General features: G+C 40.3%; 2 protein-coding genes across 4 annotated transcripts in view; one reads left to right on the forward strand and one right to left on the reverse strand.

Annotated features, from left to right (window-relative positions):
- The window catches only part of LOC138952446 (TPR repeat-containing protein DDB_G0287407-like), a 47,396-nt gene that overhangs the window by 15,475 nt on the left and 12,755 nt on the right, over window positions 1-19,166 (reverse strand). For both annotated transcript variants that reach the window (XM_070324118.1, XM_070324120.1), the window contains exons 8-19: window positions 17,433-17,662; window positions 16,485-16,646; window positions 15,734-15,838; window positions 15,135-15,202; window positions 13,648-13,732; window positions 13,050-13,189; window positions 12,771-12,833; window positions 12,338-12,386; window positions 11,796-11,938; window positions 10,325-10,484; window positions 2,169-2,264; window positions 1,616-1,761 (exon numbers count right to left, since the gene is read on the reverse strand). In XM_070324118.1, the coding sequence (XP_070180219.1) occupies window positions 1,616-1,761; window positions 2,169-2,264; window positions 10,325-10,484; window positions 11,796-11,938; window positions 12,338-12,386; window positions 12,771-12,833; window positions 13,050-13,189; window positions 13,648-13,732; window positions 15,135-15,202; window positions 15,734-15,838; window positions 16,485-16,646; window positions 17,433-17,662 (1,447 nt within the window). The remainder of the gene's footprint in view (window positions 1-1,615; window positions 1,762-2,168; window positions 2,265-10,324; window positions 10,485-11,795; window positions 11,939-12,337; window positions 12,387-12,770; window positions 12,834-13,049; window positions 13,190-13,647; window positions 13,733-15,134; window positions 15,203-15,733; window positions 15,839-16,484; window positions 16,647-17,432; window positions 17,663-19,166) is intronic.
- LOC138952449 (uncharacterized) lies at window positions 3,385-8,647 on the forward strand. 2 transcript variants are annotated; one of them, XM_070324123.1, is made up of 3 exons: window positions 3,385-3,522; window positions 3,983-4,082; window positions 7,161-8,647. In XM_070324123.1, exons 1-3 carry the CDS (start codon window positions 3,425-3,427, stop codon window positions 7,281-7,283), a joined length of 321 nt encoding a protein of 106 aa, XP_070180224.1. In that variant the 5' UTR covers window positions 3,385-3,424; the 3' UTR covers window positions 7,284-8,647. The 2 variants fall into 2 exon arrangements, with proteins under 2 accessions (XP_070180224.1, XP_070180225.1); XM_070324124.1 differs by lacking the exon at window positions 7,161-8,647 and adding an exon at window positions 4,892-5,024.

Consider the following 19,166-nt stretch of genomic DNA (forward strand, 5'->3'; position numbering starts at 1 on the left):
ATATGTATACAATCCAACTTTGAAGAGCTCCTGTGACCTTGACCTTGAAGCAAGGTAAACCAAACTGGTATCAAAAGATGGGGCTTACTTTGCCCTATATATCATATATAGGTGAGGTATTCAATCTCAAAAACTTCAGAGAAAATGGGAAAAATGTGAAAAATAGCTGTTTTTTAGGCAACATTTATGGCCCCTGCGACCTTGACCTTGAAGCAAGGTCAAGATGCTATGTATGTTTTTTGGGGCCTTGTCATCATACACCATCTTGCCAAATTTGGTACTGATAGACTGAATAGTGTCCAAGAAATATCAAACGTTAAAGTTTTCCGGACGGATGGACGGACGACTCGGGTGAGTACATAGACTCACTTTTGCTTCGCATGTGAGTCAAAAACTTCAGAGAAAATGGGAAAAATGTGAAAAATAGCTGTTTTTTAGACAACATTTATGGCCCCTGCGACCTTGACCTTGAAGCAAGGTCAAGATGCTATGTATGTTTTTTGGGGCCTTGTCATCATACACCATCTTGCCAAATTTGGTACTGATAGACTGAATAGTGTCCAAGAAATATCAAACGTTAAAGTTTTCCGGACGGACGGACGCCGGGACGGACGGACGGACGGACGGACGACTCGGGTGAGTACATAGACTCACTTTTGCTTCGCATGTGAGTCAAAAAGGAAACTTGATCACACGGGTTCACAATGGCTCAGGGGTAAGATAACCCACGCAAAAATAAATTCTTTGAAAATTGCTCCCTCTTTACGGAGGGCACCTAGGATGTTCTCAAGCGGTGAGTGTTTAAATGAAAGGGTGTTTGTACTGTGTGTAAAAGCCTGACAGTATCTGTGATGGTTTACGGGAGGCTTACTGTGCCTTTAAGCGTCTTCCCAAACGTAAAAAGAAAACAAACAAAAAAACAAGACAGTCTGTGTTTTCAGTTTCAATCATAATTGCAAATGAAACTTGAAGTTTTCTTTATAGACACATACAAATGTGGGATTGTGTGATGCAAGGGGATAAGGGATAGTACATCTGTGAGTGTGGACATGCATCTGAATAGAGTTGTCTGTCCAGCAGGTTATCTGTCTGTCTGTCTGTCTGTCTTGTCAACCTCATCTATCTCTCCCTTTATTAATCTTTGTGACTGAGTGACTGTCATCCATTGAGTTCTGCTCAATTTTCTGACATAACCAAAGCAACAGGCTATCTTTTGTTCTGATTTACATCATGTAAAACACCTCCAGCCCCCCCCCCCCCCCCCCCCCCCTCCAACTAATACTTTTATTCCAACCTGTTCCCACAGTTAGTTTACAAATGATCAAGTGACAACCAATACTAGCATTGCTTGTTGTGTTTGAGAGTGGTATGTTGTTGTTGGGATCATCCATTGCAGGTAGAATTTACCGCCCCATCAACAATCAGACATGTGATATTGAAATCTCCACTTTTTCTAAAATTACCAATAGTGGGCAAAGCTGTGTTTTTTGCCATACCTACTTCTTAGTGCTGATTTAAACAAACAAAAAAACCCACACAAAACACAGCTGGGGAATAAAATCTAAGGAAAATCACACATTTATGTAAAACTCTCATGTCCAAAATTTGTTCTCACCCACGACATTCCTTCATGACTTGGCGGTGGAGATTTTCTCCCTCTTCAAACCGGTTGCAGTCAATCATGGAACAGGCCACATAGTAACGCAGGAGCAGCATGTCTTTGAAATGCCTGGTCGGTTCCATTGCATCTTTCGCGAGCGTCTGAGGGAGGAAAAAAGGACACATTTGCATTCAGAGTGAAGTCAAAACGAGATTATTCAAACACAAGGAATAGCAACAAGGTCTGCAAACAGTCCAAACACATGCACGCAAGCAACACACACACACACACACACACAAATGCATGCACGCACGCACACACACAAACACACACACTGCAAACACATACACACACACACAAGAACACACATACACAAAAACACACATATAAATGCACATACACACATGAAAGCATGCACACACACAGAAACATGTTTGAATAACTTACAAGATGTACTCATTCAACAATGTTACAAATATTTCAGCTTGTAATGAGCACAAACATTTTCACAATTTTTAAGAGTAATCAAAATCAACATTTTTGACACTTTAAGAACGCGGGTACAAACCAAGATGGAAAGATCTTTCTGTAGCACTTTGAGAGCTCCCTGTTTGCACTCAGCCAGGTCCAGCAAATCCCTCACAGACTGTAACAGCGGCCGCAGCTGTGAACAAAAGCAGTACAATACTTTTAGCAAATTTCTCTTTCAAAGAATGTATGAATAAGACACAAAGTATCTGCTGCTCTTCCTCCACAACCAAGCAACAAATTCATGATTTTACACTGATCACCCTAAACTCTGTCCCACTGTCACTTTTAAATTTGACCAGCATCAACCAGAATTATGTCTACAGGTCATCCAACCCTGAAAGTCTGTAAAGTTTCAAAGATCTGACATCAAAAAGGAAGAAAATAATAATTACACATTAACATGCTTCCATTTGAAACTTCGAGGTCGTCATCGTGGATTGACGCCCGACCAAAGCTAATTAAAGCCTGACGGAGCGAAGCGACGGATTGGCTTCAATTAGACTTTGGGAGGGCGTCAATCCACGATGAAGACCGAGAAGTTTGAAATGGAAGCATGTTAATATGTTATTGTAATTCAATCTGACGACGATCTCTTTCCTGCTTTCATGCGATGGTAAACAGACAGAATTGGTTCTGTTCTGTTTACACACTACTTTCAGTCCACCTACCTGCAAGGGTCAAGTCCCAAGAAATATGTCTCTGTATTCCTATCTTATCACTCTGCTCCTGTTTTGTTTTCTTTCACATACATTATCCCTTCTTTTTTGACGGGTTTCTGGACAGCACACTCTAAAACAAATTCTTTTCATCACAAAAGCGATCTTTGGAATTGACTGACGTAGTCCGGAAGAATTCATGCATCAACTTACGTCACGTATTCGACGTCATCACTTCGCATACCTTATGGTCTCGGTATTTCGTTGGCCTTCATATTTCCTACTTGTAAAATGACCCTCAAAGCTAACCGAGACTAGTTGAGGTTGTATCAATGTGCCTCGCCAGCAGGTGGTTAAAGTGTGTCTAAACCCTGCAAGTACAGGTTTGAGTGTGTGTAGAGGGGTTCCAGTTACGACATTTTTCTGCACTTTAACCGCTCTGCGCTCAGCCGTTCGCCAACTGGCATGCGTACTAAATTTGCTCATCCGGACTTTGCCGAGAAAACCCGAGAACTCCCGACGCGCCAGCCAAGTGCCTGTGACGTAGACATGGGAAGAGAGCACAATGGACGACTGTCGACAGTCAGTCGTGGCGCACAAAACGTGGTGAACCACAATCGTGTTGTACCATATAATTATGTTTGAACCTCGGGCACGAGAAAATGAAAGGAACGTGGAGGAAAATCATCTTTCTGACAACAGCAGCATGATTAATCGCCTTGGGAACACAGACTGGTGAGTAACGAAGTCACGTTTTATTTTGGGTACAAGCAACCGAGAAAAGGACATTCTGACAGGATGTGTCAAGCTTGGAGTCTAGATCTAGATCTGAACTGTGACATGAGTACCGTTTGTGTGGGTGTTTGTGCACTAGGCTATGCTAACTTGGTTTTTCAGTCTGTCTCCAGAGCTAGTGTCTATTTTGGACATGACCTGGTTATATGCAAGAAATTCACTAGGCCTCCAGAATGAACATTTTATAGAAGCAAACTCACGAAGATCGACACGCACGAGCTTTTGACGAATGCGAATCTGGCAGTCCCTAGTGTTTACATTTTGAGTTGGCAAGTTACATTTTTAGAACTAATGTTATTATTTCTTTCTGATGAAATCTAAGAATACTTCCAACATGTGTGCATTCGCAACACTCGGCGGAAGGATAGAAACGAGTGAAGATTGTTTGTGATACTTTCAGGTCTGAATGTGCCAACTGTGTGGAGATGGAGAAAGTGGAGGAATGCAACTGCTGCACAGAGTCTACTAAAATTATGAAGAAGCTGAACTGTCCCAGGCAGGTATGTATTACTTTTTACTTGGCATTAGTTAAATTACTTTTTTTTTCAATGAAAAGAGCAAAGGAAAAGTGTGACTATTTTGCAACATAGATGCAGAGGTTATTCATTACTATAAATAGTCTGTAAAGCCTTAACTTCATAATGTCTGTTAGAAGTTTAGTTCTTACACTGCTCCCATGGGGTCGCCTTCACGCGGCGGGAGTGTTTCCACTAAGCTTCCCCACCCCTTTACTTCTCTTCTTTTGTCTTATTTCTGCCTTACCAGTCCTTTCACCTATATTTCCTTCCAAGAAAACTCTCCCTACTATTCCCTGCAGTTTTCCGATTCCTTTCTTGTTGTCTTATTTCTACCTGACTGGATCCATCACCTTTATTTCACTTACCAAAAGTCTTCTTTTCCACATCCTTATTTCTCTGCCCCCCGCATGTCGTAAGAGGTGACTAGCGGATTCTGTTTCTCCTTTTACCCTTGTTAAGTGTTTCTTGTATAGAATATAGTCAATGTTTGTAAAGATTTTAGTCAAGCAGTACGTAAGAAATGTTAAGTCCTTTGTACTGGAAACTTGCATTCTCCCAGTAAGGTCATATATTGTACTACGTTGCAAGCCCCTGGAACAATTTTTTGATTCGTGCTTTTGTGAACAAGAAACAATTAACAAGTGGCTCTATCCCATCTCCCCCCTTTCCCCGTCGCGATATAACCTTGAATGGTTGAAAACGACGTTTAAACACCAAATAAAGAAAGACAGAAGTTCTTACACTAATTTCATAGTTAACCATAAGTTATAACAATACTGTTATGTTTGCAGACCTCCCGAAAAAATTGGCATTACATGCATCACGCAGCTCCCATAATTTGAAAGCGTCTGCCTAAACACGGATATGCTGGAGACGGCATATTACCAGTACCGGGAGGAGCATGGGTTTTTACAGACTACTCTTAAGGAGTAAGTGACACACCTATCTTTCTTTACCAAGCATGTGCTTGTCACATCATCCTGATGTGTTGGCAGATACTTCTAGGTCTGTTCCACATGACAAATGTACCCCGTACACCCATCCATTCACACACCTGAAGAAGAAGGTGACAGAAGATTTTTTTTAATTTGCAGGTTTAAAGCAATCCTTGTTTTTCATGTCTTAAAAACTTTTTCTTCTCACAAAGTTGAAAGTTGGTCCATTAAAAAAAACCATTAAATTAAAAGATAAGACATACAAGTGCACACATAGTATTTCCTCTTCTTGTCGATCACGCGTCTATATTGTGATGTGTTTGACATGGTATGATGCATATAATATACTAGAGGAATACCCGGCTTCGCCGGGGTGAATCGCGAGACAGAGACAGACAGCGTGGCGGTTCATCACAATCACCTCTGCAGGCGAAGTCCTGTCAAACGGGATTGAGAATTTTAGAGCTTATTTCTTAGCCCTATATTATCTGCTGTGGCTTCTCAAATGCCAGAACATACAGACAGACAAAAGCCGCTAGACCCCATCACAAACAGAACTCTATAATACATAGGTTTTTGCCTACACACACACACAAACACACACACACACAGAGAAGCCGTATATATATATGCATATCTGTATCTATAAATATATAGAGATAGGTGAGAGTGTATTTTTCGCGTGGCTATAAATTGATTCGACCTTTTCACTTTGACAGTAAGAACAACTTACGGGTGCAAGGGAAGCGTTCTGGACAGCGCAGTGACATTCTAAAAATAGTCACTCTCAGAAACGGGAATTTGGGGTGAACGGCGCGACAGAGACAGACAGCGTGGCGGTTCACCACAATCACCTTTGAAAGGCGAAGTCCTGTCAAACGGGATTGAGAATTTTAGAGCTTATTTCTTAGCCCTATATTATCTGCTGTGGCTTCTCACATGCCAGAACATGCAGACAGACAAAAGCCGCTAGACCCCATCACAAACAGAACTCTATAATACATAGGTTTTTGCCTACACACACACACAAACACACACACACACAGAGAAGCCGTATATATATGCATATCTGTATCTATAAATATATAGAGATAGGTGAGAGTGTATTTTTCGCGTGGCTATAAATTGATTCGACCTTTTCACTTTGACAGTAAGAACAACTTACGGGTGCAAGGGAAGCGTTCTGGACAGCGCAGTGACATTCTAAAAATAAATAGTAACTTACAACTGAACGGGAAAGCCACACGAAGGAAGGGAGATAAACGCCAAACACTGGAGAAGATAAGGAAGAGTTACTTATAATGGTGAAATAAACACAAAAACGAACATGAGTTTAGCGCTGCGCGCTGATAGCACGTGTTGAAATATCTCATCGATGATATTGTGTCCGGGGTGTAGCTGAATACGGTGTCCAAATTTGAAAAAGAACCACCGAGAACTTTGGCGTTGTGATGTGGTGTAGCGGCTATGGTGTGTCGGTATGGGGGCCCGGGTAAGCTGAGGTGGAACCAAAATAGCTGAGGTGGAACCAAAATCGGTTCCGCGCTGCGCGCTGAGAACACGTGTTGAAATATCTCATCGACCAGGTTGTGTCCAGGGTGTACCTGAATATGATCACCAAATTTGAAACAGATCCATCGAGAACCTTGGCCGCGCATCGCGCACAGACACACAGACACACAGACACACAGACACACAGACACACAGACACTAGTCGTATATATATATAGATTATATACAAACCAGTAAATATTATTTTGTTATCCTCGGATCTCTCCACACTGAAGTCCAGAAGTGAATAATAGATTCATAGTTTATACACTTTGTGTGAAACAAGATCAACATAATGCTGGAAAGAAACACATTTTGGAAAGTACATTTTAAACATAAATAACTAGGTAAAATGAAAGATTTACATGGATCTTGTCATACTGTCACACACACACACACACACACACACACACACACACACACACACAGCCAGCCAGCCAGCCATGAAACAAGCCATTCTATCAATTCACGAAAAATAAGTGTTCTTCCCCCCACTTTCCACACCTTTTGTAGGAACACCCTGCCGGACTATGCAACACACACTTATGTCACAGATTTTGTGATTATTTTTCAGGAAGTACCGCTACATAGGATTCTGACAGCTTGTGAGGTGGTGCCATGGTGTGCTAGGGAGGAAAATCAGGATACCTTTACCTTCATGTGGAGTACGGGCCATCAGATATGCATTTCCGTCTGATGTACTACAGAGGTTTTGAGTGGTCTGAGCTTGAATGAAAATGGTAACATGAAAATGTATTTATAATCTATTGTATCACTTATGAAATAAAAGAGTAAAATCTGTAATTCCTTGCAAGTGCATTTTGTTCAGTATTGTCGTTGGTGTCAACATCAGCGGGGAAAAGTGGGATCAGTTTGGTTATCTTGTACTGTATGGTGCTGCAGCTTCTTATCGGTATGGGGGGGGGGGGGGGGGGGTGATATGCAGCGGCCCAAAAGTCAGGTTTGTCACAAAATTCCTCTGGGAAGGAAGCTTCAAAGGCACCTGGATCCTTTGTCAGCTTCTCAAACAGACGTTGAAGCAATCTTGACACGTGACCTGTAAATGTAACAGTGGATAGCTCAGGATGAGATAGTCGTGAAAAGGCATTATTAGCACGGAACCAAGTACAGCTTTTATGCTTGCAAAAATGCATTTTAGGAAGAATGCTGCAGTTCTAGCGAATACCCAACTGAACAAAATTAAATGTAATATTTCTCTCTCTGTCTTTTCCCTCTTCAGTTGTGTGTGTGAGTGTGTGTTTGGGTAAATTGCCAGAATTCTGGAGTATAAGAAAAGAAGAGGATTTTCATTTGTGTGTGTCTGCTAAAAACCAGCAGTCAGTAATTACCCTGCATGTAACTTACCATAAGCTCGTGGCCCTTTGCACTTCCTCACACTGTACTCTCCTTTCTTTCCTTTTGGGAATGTGATGGACAACGTGGGATTTCCTTCCTCATCAAGCGCATCACCCCTGTCCCCATTTTCATTGTAATGCAGAGTGGCAAGGAACAGCCTGAAAACAGGATACAAATTTAAATGCACTGAATTAATGACTCTCACTCTCAGTCATAATTCCACGCTTTACTAAATATTAGACAGATACCTCATTCAAAATCACTCTGCACACCCCTCCCCCCTTCATGTGTATTTATTGTATAATTCTCATTAATAGATCTTATCCAAAAAAAAGCATAACTGAATGTGTAAATTGTAATATTGTTTGTTCATCTAGTAGTTGCCTCCCTTCAAATTTATTTTTGAACAATTCCAAGAATACAATTTTAACTATAACTCAATGTCATACATAAAACAAGGAAGATAAATTGTGTAGAGATCTCAATTCCTTATTTTCAATTTTTTTTTTTAAAGGATATCACTATGCAATGTCATTAACAATTGCATCAAAATTATCTCCCTTGATCTCTCTTGCACAAGACATTTGTTTCAACTACATGTACATGTATTTGTTTGTTAGATTTGGGAGATTTTACAGGAATGAATCTAACAATCAATGACCTAGATATTTCTACATTGTAAAAAAAAATCTGCTGGAGGTATGATGTGTGTTTTGAGTGTGATTGTGTGTGTGTGTATATGTGAATGTGACTGTTTGCGTGTGAATGTGTGTGTGTGTGTGTCCGTCCGTCTATGTGTCAATCTGGATCAAAGTGTATGTGCATGTCTATGCGTATGTGTGGTGTATGCGTCTGTCTCTGTGATTCTGGATCAAAGAAAGTGAATATGCATGTCTATGGGTGTGGTTGTGTGTGTCTGTGTCTGTTTGTGTGTTTCTTTCTGTGTGTATCTCTTCGTTATTATTTTATTGGCAAGACAGAGACAGAAATCAGAAATCAGAATTTTTGAGAGTCTCAGTCTCCCTCCTACACATATTCACACGGACACACATACCTTACATAAACGATGGAGATGCAACGCACTACGTCTGCCGTTAAATTTAATCATGCACCGCCAACAGAAACATAACGATCACTTGCCTTCATCACTTTTCTTTTCCGTCGACTTTGAGTCTTTCTCCGGTTCGACACTTCTTCGTCAGCCGTCTCAACCGTCTTTTATGCAGCATTCAAATTCTTCTTCACATTGATAAACGTTAGTGGGATCCCTGACGGGACAGAATCCTCCAACAACCTCCGACTCGGACGATAACCGAGTTCGGATTCGAACAAGGGAGCTGTGAACTGTTCTGCAAATGCATCATCTGCAAAATGGTGTCCACTCGTTGGTTGTGAATAAACCGTTTCCACAAAGTCAATCCAAGCTTTCCTTCTGTGAAAGACTTGAGGGAACCCGTGAGTAAGCTTACTTATTCCCGGCATGTTTGCATGGATAGTATTGCAACCGTAAACGACGCAGAAACGATCTACTCATGCTGACTCGTGTTTGCAGAAAGTTAGATCTAGATCCATGGAGAGGGCGCTGCTTCCGCTCCCACTCCCATTCCCATCTCTACGTCATCTGCCGACGTTTCTATTTTTAGCATCATCGTCTTGTTTCAGCTGAAGGCTGGCAGGTGCGAGCTTTTACGGACTGTTCCCACTCGCTGCGTCTGCTCCTCGCATCTTCGGGCCTTGAAGGGGTGGGAATGGAATGCATCTGGGTGTATGTTTGCGTTGGTAATAAGGGTTTTGGGTTGAAAAATGGGGTTTAGATACACTTTAATGGCTTTTTTAGCGAGTGGTTATCGACAATTAATGACCGGTAATTTTTAATGAGTTGGGGCATTCTGACCAATCACAGGATCTGTTTCATTAAAACGCCAACTTGATTGAATTACAATAAGTATTGTTAATTGATTTCAATTTTAGAACTATACATGACCCTACTGTGACCTTGAAATTTGTCCAAGGCCAACCAGATTTGAGTCATTTCTGTAGGTCAACAAAGTCTGGAAGTATGTACTGTATTTCAAAGCTCTATTGCTTCAAAAGCGTTGGAAAAAGTAATAATTTTCCATTTCATAATCCAAACTTGACCCCACCATGACCTTGAAATTTGGCAAGGGTTCAACCAGACTTACAGCGGGAATGTCCTCAATTACTAGACGTGCGTAAAGTTTCAAAGCTGTAGCTTCAAAAAAGTTCAAGAAATCTACAACAACTAAGCTTGTTTTCAATCCTTCTTGTTATTTATGACTAACTCAATAGAATATCCCTAGCTACTTCCATCCCACAACCTTATAATGCACACTGGTGCCAACAAATATCAGCTTGACTGACCTTGACACCAGGTGGAGTCATAGAGTTGAATGTCATGTCCTGGTTGTGAAGGTAAAGGTCAGCCACAGCAAGGTCAAATGCAGAGAGATAGAGGTCGCAAATCTCTGACATCTTTTTTCCTGTCAGCTTCCAGAATTCCAGGAATTCATATTTGAAGTCTCTGAAACAAGTGGAAATATATCCTGCATTTATTTTTTATAATTATCACTGAGTGGATTATACGCCACCAGCACACTCTGTATTTCCTCTCAAAAATATTTAGGAAAGTACGCAAGACAAAAATACTACTTTAAAAACAACAACAAACACACATTAGAAGAACACAGAAATATGTTTGTTAAAAAAAAAGACTTCTTGCATCGAGCCTTCACATTCCAAATACTCAAAATACACTAGTGATAAAATAACGCAATGACAATGAAAACAAGTCACGTAAGGCAAAATTACTACATTTAGTCAAGCTGTGGAACTCACAGAATGAAACTGAACGCACTGCATTTTTTCACAATGACCGTAGTCCGCCGTTTGTGCATAACGGAGTGAAACTGACGAGCCTGTTCAGCACGGTAGTGGTTTCGCTGTGCTGCATTGCACGCTTTTCTGTACCTCTCTTCGTTTTAACTTTCTGAGCGTGTTTTTAATCCAAACATATCATATCTATATGTTTTTGGAATCAGGAACCGACAAGGAATAAGATGAAATTGTTTTTAAATCGATTTCGGAAATTTAATTTTGATCATAATTTTTATATTTTTAATTTTCAGAGCTTGTTTTGAATCCAAATATAACATATTTATATGTTTTTGGAATCAGGAAATGATGTAGAATAAGATGAACGTAAATTTGGATCGTTTTATTTTAAAAAAAAATGTATTACAATTTTTAGATTTTTAATGACCAAAGTCATTAATTAATTTTTAAGCCACCAAGCTGAAATGCAATACCGAAGTCCGGCCTTCGTCGAAGATTGCTTTACAAAAATTTCAATCAATTTGATTGAAAAATGAGGGTGTGACAGTGCCGCCTCAACTTTTACAAAAAGCCGGATATGACGTCATCAAAAGTATTTATCGAAAAAAAGAAAAAAACGTCCGGGGATATCATTCCCAGGAACTCTCATGTCAAATTTCATTAAGATTGGTTCAGTAGTTTGGTCTGAATCGCTCTACACACACACACGCACAGACAGACAGACAGACAGACAGACACACACACACACACACACACACACACACACACACACACACACACACACACACACACAACAACAACCCTCGTCTCGATTCCCCCTCTATGTTAAAACATTTAGTCAACACTTGACTAAATGTAATAAAAATGAAAATGAAATGCAACATAAAGCAATACAAAGCCAATACTTTTCTTCTTGTATACGTTTACTTCCTTGACACAATTCACTTTCTTTGACTGAATTCATGCTGTCTGTCACAAAAGAGACAAAGCCAAATCTTACTGCTGCATGCGCTGAAGAGTGAAGATGTTGAGGAGAGTGGCCGACAAGCCCTCCATGTCGCCTGCAGCTTGATATAACCATGGTAACTCCTCCACTGGACGCTTTGACAACTCTGTATCCAGGTCGGTCCAGGGTGGGAGGTTCTGCCAAACAGACAGTTATTTTAATCAATCGTCAAAAACATGAATGATCGAGTTGGATGATAGTAGATTTATTTTTCACTCATCCTTCTTTTTCCAATCACAGACTGTTCGTCAGGTATCCATTCCTAATAGTCTCTGTTTTGTTTGAAAGTAGGAGAGGCCTTTCTCGGATAAGGTCTTTACTTTTAAAGGATATGGATGAACCAAGTTTAAAATTTACTTTATTGCCTGCCAATAACACAAATGCACAAATGCATGCACACACGTAGACACACACACATGCACACACATGCTCGCAACCCCCCCCCCACCCCACACACACACACACAAGGACACACATGATGACACACACAAGGACACACACACACACACACACAGCATAGAATAAGACAGTCGTACCTGTAGCTGTTTGTCAAAATATCCAATGAGCTTCTTCAGCATGCCTTTCCTGGTTAATAAAACAAAATCAGCATGCTCATGCAACAAGATTCACAGCAAATGAACACAAAAAGGAAATGAAGAAGAAAAAAAGAAACACACACACACACACACACACACACACACACACACACACACACACACACACACACACACACACACTCACTTACTCAGTCACTCACACAAACTAACACATACACGTGAAGAAAAATTGAAATAAAGATCAATCCATAACGTTTTTAGCTCCACATTCATAAAAATGACATCACTCTGATCACATCAATTTAAACTTATGTTCAAACAGAAGAGTAATTGCTTTGTTTCTGGCTTCACATAAAATCGCTCATGCACATAAAAAAAAGACATGTAAACAGTGCCATTATAAGGTCAATACCTCTCCTTTTCATCCTGAAGATATTTTGCTTGAACAGCTTGGGAAATTTCTGTGAAGGCAAACCTGTAACAAAAAATGAGAAAAAATATGCAACCCAGCTATCACCAGTTAATTTTGTTACATATTTTTTGTCTAGTTCTAACTATTCATCCTCATAATTATGTTTTTATAAGAAGCTACATAATTAAAACTGAAGTTAGAGATTTTTTTTAAATTGTCACTGATCTCGCAAAGCTAAAATTCATTAATTATACATGCGTGTATGCTTAATTAACAGACCTGAGGAGACCAGCATGGCTAACGAGCAATCCTTCCATAGCAAAGTGAAGTGGTGACCAGATGTGTGTGTCCACCCCCAGCATTTCCATCAACTCTTTCTCAGACAGACCTCGATGGGACAGCTCTATGGCACACAGCACCTGTCATTTGAATGAATGCAGATCTAAACACTCATATTTCATTCTGTTTGTCTTCAACATGTTGGAGTTGGTGTTTATCTGATGTGCTGTTTCTATTCTGTCAGACCTTCTTGAAATGAACTTAAGCTGAATAGTTACACTGACTTGAAACAACCAATTTTAAACAGAGTTTTAGTCATATTAAAATCAAATATACTGATTATTTCTTGGGTGTCAAGCCAGAAGTTAACCCAAAGAACAACAACTTACAATGGGTAGAATTCCAAATCTGAACAGGCAAAGAACATTTTTGTGGCACAGCCTCACCCACACCAAAAAAGAAAACATTTATGGATAAGCATCTTTTCCTTCTGTATATTTTGTGCACCTATTCCACACCAACCCATGCCCCCCCCCCCTCCCCCTCCCCCCTCCTGCTTATGCATAACCCTTTCTATGCCCAACACCTGACTCCTTACCTCTTGCACCAATTTTGTATGTTCTTCTTTTCCATTGTAGTCTTCTTCAAGGCGGGTAAAGATCTTCTGCAACAACTCACCAACACTGAAATAGAAAATAATATGAACAGTTAAAAAAAATATGGGAAAAAAGAAAAATTCTGAATGCACACTCTAAAAGAAAACGAACAAGGAAATTTCCGAATGCACACTCTGAAAAAAAAAAAAAAGGAAAAATTCTGAATGCACACTCTAAAATAAAATTTTAAAAAGGAAAATTCGCAATGCACACTCTAAAAAATAAAAAAATAAAGGAAACTTCTGAATGCACACTCAGAAAAACAACACCAAAAAAACAACATCTTGTGCAGCCACTCAAGTCCTGACTGAGAAAAATACCCTCTTTCTCAAAAGAAATTTAGTAAATGTAGTTATCAAACAAAATTGTGGTAAAAATGTTGATATGGATAAACTGCATTATTTCGGTCTGGTAGTAGAACCGGGAATCCATCTTCATATAAAGCTGGCACTGCTACCAAAAACTCTCACCAGTTTTTACAAGGCACTAATGACGCAGATGAGAGTAAACACTATGACACTGTTGATAATAAACTGCTTTTTTCACTCATCGCAGTGTATCAGGGAATCAGACTTCTTACAGAGATCTTGAAACTTCTGGGACTATCAAAGGTATCGACGTCGTCATGGAATTTTGGCGAAACCCGTTCTAGGCAGCTTTTCAGGAGAAGGCCAAAACTGATTATTTTTATTATGAAATAGTGTTGATATCAATTTTGTTCCCGCAGTGGGGCACTGCGGTTATGAAATTAAAGGCCCCTCCTGTTTTTGGAACCGCAGGAGCTTTCTAGTTTGCTGTTAAGTAGATTTTTGGTTCCTCTTTCCTGTCATGCTCTCTTTTTCTTCATGAATTCTTTTCTTTTTTCTGCCTTCTTGCTCATTCACCTGTATTTTTTCCAAAAATCTCTTCTCTTGCCGCTTGTCTCGCGATTCATGTATAGTTTAATCTGTTAGTGTTCTGATGTAAGTCCAGCAGTAGATAGGTTAAGCCTATTTTAACATACTGGAAACTGGTAATCTTCCAGTAGGTATTAATTTAGTTTTACTAAAGCCTGCTGGGACACAAGTAATGGGTTAGTGCATTTGTAAACAGGAATCGCTTGACAAGTGGCCCCTTTCATCCCCCCCTTCCTCGTCCTGATATGGCTCTGCGTAGTCGGCTGGACGTTAAGCAACAAATAAACAAACAAACAAACAAATCAATTTTGTACCTGGTATGGCTAGAAAGATAAAAGAATGTTAAATCATGTATTGTCAATCATATTTGAGAGAATATTTCTCATGGAGAATGATTTACTTCGTCTAAAGCACAAAAACAACAAAATCGTCAAGAATCGAGTCACGTACGCCAAAATTCCGTGACGACGTCGGTATGTGAGCATTTAACTCCATACAGTTTATACAACTGATGATAACAAAATTATACTCACTCCTTGCAGTAGATCAAGGAATCAATCTTTTTGTCAAGCAGTCTGAAGTAGCCAAAGATGGATAGCTCCTGGATAAAACAAGAATTTTTTTTAAATTTTGACTGAATATAGACCTGAATACTGCATTTCTCAAGCAGTGGACAATAAAAGAATGGATTTGCATCAATCAATTGACTATTTCTCCATCATTAAGAAAGGAACAGTCGTCTTCTTCCTATACTTTCATGGTCAGTGCTTCCCACAAGTGGGCAATCAAATGTATGGCACTCCCTTCACCCCTTCCCTCCCTCCCTGCCCCTCCCTTCCTTTCTTCCACCCCCCCCCCCTCCCCCCTCCTCCGTTGCCTTTAAGGCAGTCATATTCTGTTTTGGGGCGAGGGAACAGGCAATAAGGAAGGACAGTTCTAACTTTCTGTGAAGATTAAATTCATGCCATGGGCCCAATTTAACCCTGTGGAAGTGACGTCACATACTGAAAGGAGAGTGACCATTTGAGATTCACAGGGGGCTTAATGGAGTTATTGCCGAATTATTGTGTTGGATGTATTTTGACTTGTAAGTCAGTTCACCTCTCACACACACAAATGTACACATACATACCGCCAACACCAGCCTGAGGTACAGAGGGTTGTTAGTTTGGTCGGCAGCCACAATTCTGTTCAGCTGTTCTGGGGAGAGTTCTTTCCCACTCTTCTTTAACACTTTCTGCACACAAATACCAAGTATAATCTTAAAAATGTGCTTCCTTGTACCCCTTCCAGGCTTTGCTGTTTGAAAAATGTAAACACTTTTTGTACATGAATTTCACAAAAACATTCAGACGGGTTTTTTTCATGAAATACGTCTCATACTACATTATCATATTTCATTGCAAGTCTGAGTAGTCATTTTTATACAAATATTAAGACTGATGCAGTTTTCCATAAAAGGCACTGTAATGATATCCATGGTACCTGAGGAACCCAGTACCTCTGAGCTATAGCGGATACTGTTGTGCTTACTGAGAGTATCTTCCCTTTCCCTTTATGGCTGTACTTCCTCCAAAATGGATACCCCAATACAATGTTGAAATGGAACTACTAATTCTCCTGAGTCTGCAGTGAGCGTGAGTGAAAGACACACATAAAACAACATGAACAGTAAACAATAACATCACAGGCACTCTATGCAACATTATGATCATTATTCCAGTGAATGTCTGAGTAGAACTTTGAACATGTATGGGAAAGATGATAACGGTATCTGTCTATTAAAGATTTCTTACTAACGTAACAGTCCCTCTGTTTGCATTTCTGACTATTCCTTTCAAATGTTCATTAACGGTATTTTTCCAGTCTACAAACATACATACCACGCAAATTTCTCGTTTGGCAGTGTCCTCCAGTGGCTGAATAGCAAGATTTTCATATTCTCTCTGAGTGACCAGCAAATCACAGGTGAGAGTGTCTGTGTCCACTGTAGAGGTGATGAACGACACACCTGTTGGCCAGGTGTCCGGGAGCCAGTACAGATGCTGCAAAACAGTGAAGTGTTAATTCTATTTAGACACAGGAGGATACTAATAACATGGTTTTTTTTTACATAGTCATGTCGGCCCAGCTACGTTTTCTTAAATTGTCATGCAATCGTGTGGTTTTTAAAAGTGAAATAGTGTTGTCGAAAGAGCAACTATGATTTCATTACATGTATTCATTGCTTTGAGTATGACTGTGATGTGACCCTCTAGTGAGACACATCTAGCCATACTCAAAGCAAAGGAATCAAATCACAGTTGCTCTTTTCTGGGATCTCTTTTTCAATTATCTTGACCAAAATAATTATACCTGCCACGGCAGGCCACCTGCAATGTGAGGACACTTTCAGCTGGTCCCAGAAGAGTCCCTTCATTGCAGGTACAGTGGAACCCCCATTTTAAGACCTTCACACATCTGAGAAAATCAGGTCTTAAACAGGAGGGAGTCTTAACATAGGGGTAATTTTACAGAGGTTATGAACAGAAAGTCTGAGAAAACAGAGTCTTAAAAAGGAGGGAGTCTTAAATTGGGGGGTCTTAAAAGGGGGGTTCCACTGTATCACAATACACTCAAGTTCCAATTCTAAGACCCTTAAATTACTCCCCTCCCCCCTTTCAGATTCTGCTTTTTTCAGATCTTTTGTTTATAATCTGTATAAAGTTAACCCCCATTATAAAACTTGATTTTATTCCTTCTTAAAGGTCTTAAAGGTAGGGGGGGGGGGGGGGAGTACATGACACTTCAAATTGGGTCAAAAACAATTAATTACAACAACTGCATCTCACCTTGCTAGTCTTGCCAGCTTTCAGCGTGCTGTTGAGTCCATCAACAACAATGACCACACGCTTCTGTGTCTCCTGTAGCACTTCTTCTATCGCCCCTAGCAACAGCACCTGCAGGGTTTCGACATTCTGTGTGTCTTCCTTCTTGTCTTTTGTTTCCATGGCATCCTCTTCTTCTTTTCCCAGCACGTGCTTCACCTCCCACAGTAAGCGAGATAGAATCTCTGATGCAGCTGTTGTAGGAAACATGATGTATTTGATCAGTGACAAGAGCTGAAGTGTGTTTGTTTGTGTTTGCATGTGTCTACTTGCATGCATATAATGTTATGCACAGACTAGTGTAAGTATGGATGTGTGTGTGAATGCATGTATGTATGCTTAGTGGTGTTAGTGCAGGGATGTTGCCACAAATTCATACATATAGGACAAATGTCCTGAGCTCTCCGGCATCAATATGACATTTGACTGCTTTTAGACATTTTAATAGGACATGATAATTTTGTGCAAAACACAAAATCATGTGCACACACACATATCAGTATACGCACCAACATTGTGTACCTATATTGTTTTATTACTTTTGTTTCAAAAAGGACACACACAAAAAATAAACAAACAAACTAAAAAGCAACCAAAAACTCAGCACTCTTACTTTGATTGGCACACAAACTGCATGATTTCCTGACAGAGCTTTTTCTTGACAGATTCGACAAAACACTTTGCCTATATAGATGGTCTCTTTGTTGTCAAATTTGAACCAACTAGTACTAAACAGGGTCAGCCATGAATAGTTAACCATATTAAAAGACCGTTTGTGTGAATTTCCTGCTGTACCGACACCCTCTACAACTTGACGAAACTTTACTTTCCGAGATTGTGGAGGTTTCAGCCTTGGTCAGTTGGAGTTGTCTCCCGTACTCCTAACTTTAGTGTGCTGTAGACGGGTGTACGCAAACGGCTCATACCCCAAACGGTTCAGAAAACGCAAGATCTGCACTGCACAACTTCAGTGCACCTGTACGCGAGAGCGCTCAGTCATGATATAAAGCATTTGAGCCTTTTAATCGGTCTATGGCCGATGTCCGACGCCTAACGACATCCCTGTTTAGTGTGTATGTTAGTGTGTACTGTGTATAATATGCATGTATACTGCTTTGAGAGAGAGAGAGAGAGAGAGAGAGAGAGAGAGAGAGAGAGAGAGAGAGAGAGAGAGAGAGAGAGCTAGTGTGAGAAGCAGTATGTGTATGTGCGTGTGCATGTGTTTGTATGTGTGCGTGTGCATGAATGTGTACGTATGTGCATACATGCGTGTGTGTGTGTGTGTGCGTGAGTGCATACTTGTGTGTGTGTGTGTGTGTGTGTGTGTGTGTGTGTGTGTGTGTGAATGTAACCGAGTGCCGAAACACCACAATCACTTTTGGAGGCGAAGTCCAATCAAACAGGATTGAGAATTTTAGAGCTTATTTCTAAGCCCTATAAAAACTGTTATGCATTCGCAAAGGAATCCATGAACATACAGAGAGACAAAAGCCGCCAGACCCCATCACAAACAGAACTCTACAATCCACAGGTGTTGCCTGCTTCAAAGGCAAACAACTCTGCAGAGTCTGCTGTGAAGGGCGACGGTAGTCTCCCTGTCACACCTTGTGTGTATTACACTGAGCAAATAATATACTGTCTATAAGAAAGGGACAGACATTTTTGGTCTCAGATGAGATTTTTCACCCTTGGGGAAGA

This window comes from Littorina saxatilis, linkage group LG17 (genome assembly GCF_037325665.1).
Source record: "Littorina saxatilis isolate snail1 linkage group LG17, US_GU_Lsax_2.0, whole genome shotgun sequence".
In the NCBI taxonomy this organism is placed as follows: domain Eukaryota; kingdom Metazoa; phylum Mollusca; class Gastropoda; order Littorinimorpha; family Littorinidae; genus Littorina; species Littorina saxatilis.

What these genes read in the sequence shown, in the direction of transcription:
- LOC138952449 (XM_070324123.1), top strand. Translation starts at nt 3,425, where the DNA reads ATGTTTGAACCTCGGGCACGAGAAAATGAAAGGAACGTGGAGGAAAAT. An exon ending in CGCCTTGGGAACACAGACTG is followed by an intron (nt 3,523 to 3,982) that starts GTGAGTAACGAA and finishes TGATACTTTCAG; the next exon opens with GTCTGAATGTGCCAACTGTG. An exon ending in AGCTGAACTGTCCCAGGCAG is followed by an intron (nt 4,083 to 7,160) that starts GTATGTATTACT and finishes ATTATTTTTCAG; the next exon opens with GAAGTACCGCTACATAGGAT.